The 10,859-nt window shown below is 43.1% G+C and overlaps 1 protein-coding gene across 1 annotated transcript; it reads right to left on the bottom strand.

Annotated features, from left to right (window-relative positions):
* Positions 1-4,919: 4,919 nt before the first annotated feature.
* LOC124679202 (leucine--tRNA ligase, cytoplasmic-like) lies at positions 4,920-9,785 on the bottom strand. Its single transcript, XM_047215002.1, has 2 exons — positions 9,702-9,785; positions 4,920-8,486 (listed from the first exon to the last, which is right to left on the bottom strand). Exon 2 carries the CDS (start codon positions 8,480-8,482, stop codon positions 5,201-5,203), a length of 3,282 nt encoding a protein of 1,093 aa, XP_047070958.1. The 5' UTR covers positions 8,483-8,486; positions 9,702-9,785; the 3' UTR covers positions 4,920-5,200.
* Positions 9,786-10,859: the final 1,074 nt, after the last annotated feature.

Raw genomic sequence — 10,859 nt, 5'->3', positions numbered from 1 at the left:
TTCTTTAGCCAAATTTGTCAGCCCAGGAATGGAAAAGATAACAGGGAAGTCGTTGGGGAGCTCTGCGACTCCACAACAGCAGATTATCTCTAAATCTGCAATCTTGCCACTTGCTCCGTGATGTTGCAAGAGCCCCGACAGACCAGACGAATTGTCAACCCAACAAGACGTCTGCAGGTTCATAGGCAATGCCTCTGATTCTAGGCAGGCTATATAGTAAATGGCAGCAAGCAAGAGAGTTGAATTCATGATTAACTGATTATGCAGAGAAGAGTTAGGTTGAACTCGCGTAGTCGAAACTAAGATGCAACTCAATGGCACCCATATAATCTACACACCCGTTACCAGCGGATACATACACAGCATTAAGGAACCAAACTATACTAGATTGACCTAGCTCGCTTTGCCGCGCTGTCATCTGCTGTAGTTGATTAATTTTTTGTGTGTGGCCTGTATGCCACCTTCGCTTTTAGTCGTATTATAACAGGACATCAAAAGTAAAGAATTTGAACACTTTGCTGGAACTGCACATGACCGAACTGAAAATGGCTATGACCCGTTCACAATGTGCAGAAACCATTTGAAGCTCTTCTTAGAAATATGCGTACAAAGAACATGATACCACCCTCTGATCTGAATCATGATGTATCTTATAGGTAATCAAGCAGTTGATTTCCCTTGCGCAATTGACAAGATCATCAACACGAATATACTAACAAACAAATCATGCAACATAGCTCACCCAAAGCTATCCATCCATGAAAGGAAGTAACTGATTTCCATTAGACATCCGCACTGCAAAATCCATCCACCTGAACGCCACATTAGTTGAAAGAGATCAGAAAACCCCATCCATCAATTGATGAGGACAACATAAGCGGTAAATTTGGCCCGGCAAGCAGAGCACAACCAAGCAGGTCGATGTTGGCTGGACAAGAACGATCGAGCAATTACTCTGTCTCGCTGTCCCCTTCCTCCGCTGCCTTATTTTGGCGTTACAACTCTGTCCTGACTCCTGACCAAGATGTCCACCAGAGCAAACTACCACAGAGGTCAGCGCAGGTGGAACCGCCAGCAAGTATACAATAGACCACCTTGTTGTATCACGGTACATTCAAAAGAATGTCAAAAATATATCATCTACATCCAAGAACAAATTCAACTCGACCAATAAATGCCAACTAATTTGTTCAAACATGAACCTGATTTTATAAGGCATGGTTTCACACATACTATATATTCCATTTCCCATGTACACAGTCCAAAATTGTAAATATCAGCAAGCAATGTCATGAATATTTTATCTTGTTATTATACGTCAACTCACAAAAAATGATACACCACTATAGTCATATGGTCGAAACACACAAAAATAACAAGTTGGTACAAACCTGAATAGTGAACAATATGCTATTCACAAGTGCAGATTTCTCTTTTTTGGGGCAGAGATCACGTGATCATGCTTTTTCACCAAATTCTGCAACTGTGTACTAAAGAAATTGCAACCAAAGAAAAGACTGCAAATGATGGTAACAGATTAAATATAAGACCTCCAGAAAGAAATTCAATCTTCGTGTATACAAGTACACATGAATATTTATGCACAAGGGCATAACACATTAAGTAAAAAAATAGGTTACATAATTTTTTCTCAAACGGTTATATATCTACTTTTCAGAGATTTAAAATAGAAAGAACGAATATTATGCATTTCCAGGCCGTCAGGACAAAGTGCAGTCTCAAGCCCGTGCACTATAAGTAAAGGTTAGATATATCTTAACATAAGCATAAAAATTGGAGGGGCGATGGAGCAAAATTAACACATATAAAGTTGATGCCAGGAAAAGAGTATTGTAAACAAAGTGATCATCGTTCGCTGAATTCAAAGAACACATGTAAGCTGATGTTTTAAAAGAATAGATCTCTAAACATCAGCATAAAGGTCGGATGAGCACATATGAAAGCTAGTTCTAGCAAAAAGAAACTCGTATACAAAGTGGTATATTATTCACTGAATTTGATGAATGCATGGAAACTTCTTTTCAAATTTCAAAAGGTTGCCAAAATTAGACAACCCGAAGCAACATGAAAGTAAGCGGCTTGATGAAAGATTTGAGAGACAGTCGTATGACCGTATAGACTAAAAAACACTGCCCTTCAAACAATGTAGGTTGGTTTGGCACCTTGCGTCCCTTTTTTCCACGAAGAATCCTCCTGCTGGAAGTGACACATAGGGAACCAAAGCAGCTGTAGGAAAAAAAAAGTAAATTCGGAATACATAACAAAAAATGGAATCTATGGAATTATTAGTAACATCTAGATTTGAGAAAACTCGCGAGTATTTGGTGTGCACAACTATATGATATCTAGAGAACTATTAGTAAAACATATATTTTGAGAGAAACCCCATGAGAATTTGGTGCATTCAACTGAAGGAAGCAATCAATTACCTGCAACGCCATGAATGCGGGTAAAGATGAATTGTCAAAACCATGAAGACACAAAGAAATATATGGAAAGAGGATACGATGATGGAACTTAATCTGACTACATAATCAACTGTGTTTGCCATTCCTTATTGAAACTGCTTTCTTCATCTAAGATGACATCGGCCAGATACAACCACACAAAAAAGCAAGTATTGACACAACAATGCAACTCAGTACCAGGTACATTTTCAAAACAGTTGTCAGCCTGTAATGCTTACAAACAGATTTTGGTTGCTCACATTCATAGGAAAACACAAAGCCCTTCCAGAAATTCCCCGCAGAAACATATTTGATTTGCATAAAGACATCAGTGCAGTAGGACTTAGGCTTCTGAGACGTGTTCACACAGGTGATAGCAAGTTTTATTTGATTCCCCTCAAGACTTTGTTTTTAAGTAAAAAAATGCATACTCCTAATTTAAATGAGTAGTGTTACGTGTTCACAGAAGTGATAGCAATTGTTATTTAATTCCTCTCAAGATTTTTTTTAACTAAAATATGCATACTCCTAATTTAAATGAGTATTTTTGCGGTATCAAAATTCTTTACATTTAATTTCAAGACGAACAATAGAGTGAATCAAACCTTCTCTGAATCTCGGAAGTTGCTGTGTCGATAACCTGCTCTAAGAGAACCTGCAAATCCTATCAAAGGAAATATGTGCTGAAGTTTCTATTAATGTGATTTACCATGAAAGGGAAATTCAGGATAATAACACATATGATGAGGTACTTGAAAACATAGTGAAAATATCTACAGGAATCATGCCTAGAAGCATCGGACCTTGCTACCTAACACACTATTTTAGTACCCACAAGAACATAGCAATAATACTGGAAGGAGAAAACATGTCAATAAAATTGGAAGGGGATCTATGAGGATGTATGCCTAAGCAACTCACCAAGAACGATAGTGTACTCTCATGCAGATATTTTATTATACAATGAACATATAGAACCCATTCCTGCCTAGAATAATATTCCTTTTTTGGATTATTAAAAAGACTGAACATGAACACAATGCTAATGCTATAAAAAAACAGACAGATAGTGGGATACTGTTTTGTTGTATTTTCCAATAAGATTGAGAAACCATAAGACAGCTATTACTTCATAAATTAAGGGTGCACGAATTACAGGGAACAGAAGCCATAAGCAGAATATAATTATAATAGACTGATAGCATACATATAATAAATTCAGAAATTTAAGGAGCACATAAAACTTCATAAATTCAGGGCGCTTAAATTGCAGGAAATTGAGGCACTAACCAAGAACTGGTGTGTTCGGTAGAAGATATTTATCTCAATAATTATGGAGTACAACTGTATAAGCTAACTCGATAGCAAGCCAGTAACAACCCCTCTTCTTTGATGCATGATGCAATGTACAATGGAGCAGGGTAGCTAGTATGATTCAATGTAGAAGGCCATCCCTGCTAATATCGCGTGACCTGGAATCTGCCAAAACTATGAGGGAATTAATTGAAATCAGAGAGGCGGGGCTGAAGCTCCTAGCAGAGGTGCTGCCCATGGACACCACAGGGTCCCTAAACTGCATCTTTTTGCACATTGCTCGGAAGAACGGATGGGCTGTGGGGAGAAAGGTGCGGCAGGGGCGCGGAAGGGTCATGGTGCTTGCGCGCCCGCTGCGCACACATCGCCGCGCAGCCCCCTACCGGTTGGGTGCATCGCGGGGGCTTGGTCGCCAGGGCGATTTCCCATCCGTTCATGGATGTAAGGCTCCGATGTTGTCCCCGGGAGAGGCAAAGGGGCTGGGAGAGGGCGCCGGCACCGTGCAATATGATGCTGGATCTCTTCGGCTGGTCCACCGCAGACCACCGGCAGGTTGGCTCCGCCCTCCCACCATATTCTTCTCGCCGGAACACTCCTCCCAGCGGCACAGCCAGTCGCTTGGCGGCCTCCCCCCACGGATGTCGGCACCCTAGGTCTGGCTCCCACCTACTCGAGGTGACGCCTCCGGCGCTGCTTGCCTACAGACCTGGTAGAAACACTCTTTTGTGGCACCAAATGACACGTAAACATCTCAAAAACACAAGTAAACGTTCTACAAACCAGCAAAATGGCAGGGCCATCATTTACTCAGCACCAAGGGGAGAGCAAATAGTTCCTTGGCTGAAAGTTGAGGCACACCCAAGAAATAGATTCACATGAATACTTGGACAATGAGCCCTGAATTGCATATGTTGATCTTCCGGGACTCCGAGAGGACACAGAGGGCCAGAGCTACACTCCCAGCTCATCCATTTCCAGTTATATCATATTCAGGACCTTACGACAACATAAAAGCAAGGCATGTTCACTCAATATTTTCAGTACAAATGCATAATAATGTGCTAATAAGTGTTAGGAAAGCAAAGCTGACAAATTAGGCAAGTACACAAGAAATGAGATATTCCGTACAAGGAACTCTCAAAATTGCACACGTCCAAAATAACAAAAACAGAAAACAGCTTCGCAAATTCCCTCAACAGGAGACAGCATCAAACTGGAATAACCGGTGCTAAGCATCTCAACAAACTCATGTTAACAGAGGCAGAGCAAATTTGGTCCTTCAAAAACCAATGGTGGTACTGTAAAAGGTCTGAGCTAATGTATAACTTCAACATGTCGAAACAAAAAAAAAAAGGCAAGGCATCTCAACAAAGTACTGTTAACAGAGAGATACTCCTGCTTGCTAGAGTGACCTGAGCCTAGCTTTGGGCTCCAAACTCTTCCTTGCTCATGAATATCGCGACCGGCTCACCAGGGGAAGGTGGATTCTTGTCCAGCACTGGAGCGTGCCTTCCAGCCTTTGCACGAGCAGCTCCATCAAACGCCGACAAGACCTCAACATGCTCGAGCCCCAGCTGCCTCCTGATCAGCTCCAAGTTCTCCTCGAGCACATTTATCTCACCAAAAGGAAGCTTCAGATTTAGAGCCTGGGGACCGACGTTCCTTGCTTCGTCTTTCTTGAACCTGATGAAAGGCATGCAGAGCTTCTGGACTTGCTTGAAGTTTGTCTCGCGGTCGATGAAGCAGTTCTTCAGTGCTTCGTTAATCTCCTCGTCAGGGGCAAAGGAGCGTGCCTGGCTATCAAAATTTGATTGGAGCACCCTCAAGCATTGCTCTTTCCATCCATCATAGTGCTCGTTGACGTAGATCAGGCCAACAGTGAGCTTGCTTTCTGCTGGAGGAGGTGCAGCTCCCTTCTTGGGCTTCTTGGAACCAGACTCTTGCTTCTGAAGAAGCTTCCTCATCAAAACAATGGAGTCCTGCAAATATTTGTTTGCACTTCTTAGAGTAGGATCCGGGGTGCCTGCAACAGGCCAGCCAGCTTTTATTGCGAAGCCTTCCTTCTTCAGGATCTTTTGCCACACATGCTCAGCATAGTGTGGACAGATCGGGGTGATAAGCCTGGTCTGGACTTCCATAAAGCGGCCCAACAACTCACGGTTCATGCCCGCAGATCCACAAGAAAGCCTGTACTCGTCTCTGGCCAGCTGTAGGTCATAGAACCCAGACTTCAGGGCATCTCTGAACATGAAGTTGTTGTAGCTCTTCTCGGTTTCTTTTACAGCAATGTTGATCTCATTGGCAAACACATTGTCGGCATAAGTAGAGGGAGAACCGCCTCTCAGAGAAGATTCAGCAGCTATAACTTCTTCCATCCATGCAATTTCCTTTGTGAGCCTCAAAATAGCAGCATTTGCAGTTTCAAAAACAAAGTTTGCATCGTCCATACCATCACCAGCATCAGCAAGTGCAAACCTGGTAGCATCCGACGAGAATTCTTCAATGGCCTCCCGAAGAGTACGGAAGTTCCCCGTGGACTTGGACATCTTCTCAGAGTTCAGCATAAGATGTCCATTGCAACGAAAACCACGAGGCCAATGATGCTCTGGAACAAGTGCTGTATGGTTGTAAATGCTGAATGTCAGATGGTTCTGGATAAGGTCCTTACCAGATACCCGGATATCAAAGGGGTACCAGTACTCAAATTCTTGCTTCATTCTGCTCAAGAGGGCAGGAGAGATGTCGCTCTTGGGCGCTGGACCATCACAGAACACATATTCCCATACTTCATCTGTCATTTCTTCTGGCTTGATAGAAGATATTTCCTGTCCATACATGTTACCATTTTGTAGATGATGTGCGATGGTGTAATAAGCCATGTACAGGGTTGAATCGGAAAGAGATTCCACCAGGAACTGTTCATCCCATGGAATGCGAGTACCAAGGCCAAAAGAACGTGAGCATGCCCACTGGTTCAGCCAGCCCAACGTGTGTTCAAATCCGTTACGGGTTTCAGCTGAGAATGTATTCATATTTTCCAAACACTTGACTGCCTTCTGCTTCCATTCAGTTTCGCCATAAGTTATGTACCACTGATCTGTAAGAGCTACGACACACTCGTCACCGGATCTCGACATGACTTTCTTCTCAGGCTCGCTATACAACACAGCAGATCCCTCTCCCAGAAGCTTGTTCTTTATCAGTGGCTTCGCTTCTTGAACCTTTCTGCCATCATACTCCCCTACAATCATCACTCCATCTGTAAAACCTTTAAGATATGTCATCCTTTTTGCTTCAGCAAGCTTTTCCTTGTCATTCTGGCTCTTAATCTTAAGATCAAGGCACACCTTCTCAGCTGACTTATCCCCAAACTCAGGAATGTTGATTATTGGTATGACATTGAATGGAAGAACCCACTCATCTTTGACACCAAACTTCGTTCTCAAAGCTGGCTTTGTGATTAAATCTTGCAGTGCCATGTAATCATCTGGTGAATCACTTGGCACACTAGTCACGATGCCAGTACCTTTATCAGTCAAGATAGTGAGCATGGGAAGCGCATATATGATTTCGTTGAAGGAAAGAGGAGACCTTAATGGCAGACCAATCAAATCATTGCCAGCAAGCTCAACCAAGCAAGTAGGCTTTTCTGGTACCCTGGAAAGATGCTGATATGCAAGATTAAGAGCAGACCTTGCTGTCACAATGAAGACATCAGTCTCGTTGATCTCAAAAGCCCCATACTTCCCATCAGGCAGTACCCAACAGTTTGTTTGCCCATACATCGTCTCAGGTCTCAATGTAGCAGCTGCCAGATAAACATTCTTTCCTTCCAAGGCCTTCAACTTGGGAGGAAAAGGTGGGATCACCTTCATCTTAATCAACACATACTCTTGTGGCTGCACACCTTCACCTGATGCCCTATCATGATCAGCACAGGGTTGGCCATCCAATGGAGAGTAGATGGTGTACCTCATATCCTTAACAATTTTGCCCATTTTCTTCAGCTTCCTCATCTGCCAGCGAACAAAAGCATCATAGTAAGGATTCATATCAGTGGTTATGAAGGAGCGCCTCCAATCACAACCCAGGCCAAAAGCCTTAAGATCTTCCTTTGCCAACGGAGGGAAGTAGGTCAACCAGTGAGAAGGATCCTGAAATTTGGCAATTTCTTCATCTGACAGGCCGAAACCCCTCATAATCTCCCACTGGAACTTCTGCAAGCCAGTCTTTGCAGCAGCCTTAGATTTCTTACTCTTAAATTTATCCGGCGCAACAGCAGCCTGGTCAGCCTGGCTGTCCTCTGCCACTTCAGCACTTGAATCATCCTCTACTGCAGGAAACACTGGAGGATTTCCATACAGTTGAATCTCCCTAGCAAGCTTATCAGCTGAGGCCTTGATGGGCATACCAGTACAATGAAAACCAAACGGCAACAGCACATTTGAGCCACGGAGCCTGTGGTATGCAGCACCGAACTCAAGCTTGGACAATGAGAAGGCGTGACCCAAGTGTAGTAAGCCATTCATGTAAGGGTACGGAAAGTTGCCAAAGAATTTTTCACCAGGGCCTGGAAGTTTATTGCCAGGTTCAGCCTGGAAAACCTTGCCCTCCTCCCAACATGTTTGAGCATCCGATTGGATCTTGAGCAAAAGGTCTCTCCTTGCATGACTCTTGGCTCCATCAGTATTTGATGACATTTTCCTGAGCAATCAACAAAAAGCTTGTGTCAATGGGCAAGCCTCTGGATTTAATTTAACTCAATCCAGGACTAAGTCATATGTTTGCATTTTACATACAAATATGAAAAAAATTACTTTCAAATGAATTATAGTGGTGCAATCTCCAAACTCATGGTAGGAACGTCAATCTGATGAAGCTAATCATGTAACGGAACCATAATACCAGAACCATAAGCAAACAACATCAAGACATTTAGCAAAATTATCATTTGAAATCCAATATATTTAACAAACTTGAAGAGAAAAACTATGCTGACTAAGATCTTACATATATTTACTTAAATCCAAAATTCAGAAGTAAGCATTTTCTAAAGCTAGAGCGAGTTTGATCAGCATATTAAAAACTAAATGTACAACTGAATTCCTAAATGCACACTGTATCCACAGTAAGAAAACAAGAGAAACAAGAAATTTGTGTATGGGACATCAATAAAAATGAAAAGACAAACACAACAATCTTCAAATATCACTATCTCTCGCACAGCACACCAACTAGTAAACCTTTTTATTTTGCAGGTAGAGCAACTAGTGAACTTGACAGAGAGCATAGCAGAAGTATCCTGAACAAGTATAATGTATTAACTGCCAACAGAACCTGAAAACCGCACAGAATCGAACACAGCTAGGGTGCAAACATTGATAATTAACTACATTCATCTCTACATACATGCTTAGTTGTTCGAATTCCCCACAGGAGCTAAGAATTTTTCAGGAAATTGAAGTCGTTCTGAACTAGAAAAGCAAGTGGACACTACTAATCGACTTGCTCCAGACCCAGGGACAGAAGGTAAGCTTCACTTCAGGCCAATTAGGATGACCACACAAGTAGAAGAAAGCAGAGCCATGCTAGGGAAGAAAAAACTAAGGACCGACATGGATCTGTTTGCCCCGAAGCTACATCATCTAACAGGTAACGACCGCAGCTTCTCTGTGTACTCAACTAGCATGGAATTCATCATCAGATCATCAGTAACCCATCGAGGCGGATGCGCCTACACGACGAACCACTGACCTCGCGTCGAGAATCCGGAACTCACAGTTGGGAGCAACCTGCGCTCTAATCTGCGCAATCCGGACACGACGAGCAGCTCTGGCTGGCTCGCGCGCCTGCGAATCTACAGCGGCGGCGGCGCCGTTGTACGGTTCTACCGGGGGACGGGGTAGGATGGGTGGGTACCTGGCGACGGCGCGCGAGCCGGGGAGCCGCAGCAGCCTCAGGGCGGGGAGCAAACCGGGAGCCAGCAGATTGCGACGGCGACGGCAACGGAGATGGGGGAGGAGGGTGCGGATGGAGGGTGGGCTAGGGTTTATCCTGGCGCACGGTCGGTCACGTGGGCCTTGGGTGGCGACTTGGCGTGCACGAAGCAGATGAGTTCCGGATGGAACGGGCCGCTCAAGGAACTTCGTGCACCGGGCTCCAACGAACGGGTGCTGCAGTTTGGCAAGAGGAGGAAAACCTACCCACGAAAGAGGAGTTTGTCTAGTTATTAATGAAAAAAAGGTACAGTACTTCAAAAAAAAAGTTAAAATGGGATTTCCTTTGTGATGAAAAAAGGGCAAAAATAGAGAAAGGGATTGTCTTTTTTGAAGGGAGAAAAAAAATTAGGTGCCATGGATTGGTATCAATCACTTCGGTGTTATTTGATTCGATAATGAGGTTCTTGCAACCGATGAATTGACGTAAATAAATACCTTATCTAAAAGCATAGGCTCCAGCCATCGTTTCATCAACGATAAACGCACAAGTCTTTACCCACGACAACGATGAACTTCCTCTTACCTTATCATATCAAAAGCAGCGTCAACATCGATTTTCAAATTAGCTTCTGGTGTGTATGAGCATCCTTCTCTCATCTTCGCCACTAGAGTTTGTTTGCTCTCTTGTATTTCGTCCCTAGGGTGCCAATGTGTTTGAACGTGTTCTTGGTGAACATAACGTTGATGCTCCCACCAAATGTGAATTTTCCTTTGTGCATGTTCCAAGGTCATTGTTCCTACTCAAAAGAGTTAGTAAACCAGTTTATAGGCCTCTCTTGTATCAAGAAAGAAAACTAAAAGTACGAAGACTCAAGGGAAAAAATAAAATCTTAATCTCAAAGTATAGTGTTTTCCAAGTGTCTGTTCACGCTAGAATTCATATTGTCCTCTCTTTTTTATTTTGTGGTGGGGATGATCAGTGGCATGATAGGTATGTGACGGTCCTGGTGGACTTGGTGTTCTCAATTTAGAACTTCATTACAAGGGGTCTCCTTCTCAAGCATCTACATAAATCTATGTGAAAGAAAATGTGCCTTGGGTGAATCTTGTGGGGCTCTATATGGAAATAGGGTACCCC

Source organism: Lolium rigidum, chromosome 7 (assembly GCF_022539505.1).
Source record: "Lolium rigidum isolate FL_2022 chromosome 7, APGP_CSIRO_Lrig_0.1, whole genome shotgun sequence".
Lineage (NCBI taxonomy): Eukaryota > Viridiplantae > Streptophyta > Magnoliopsida > Poales > Poaceae > Lolium > Lolium rigidum.
This window is presented reverse-complemented; position numbering and strand designations above follow the sequence as displayed.

Bases quoted from the DNA above. Each gene is read 5' to 3' on its own strand.
- LOC124679202 (XM_047215002.1), bottom strand. From the start codon at position 8,482: ATGTCATCAAATACTGATGGAGCCAAGAGTCATGCAAGGAGAGACCTT.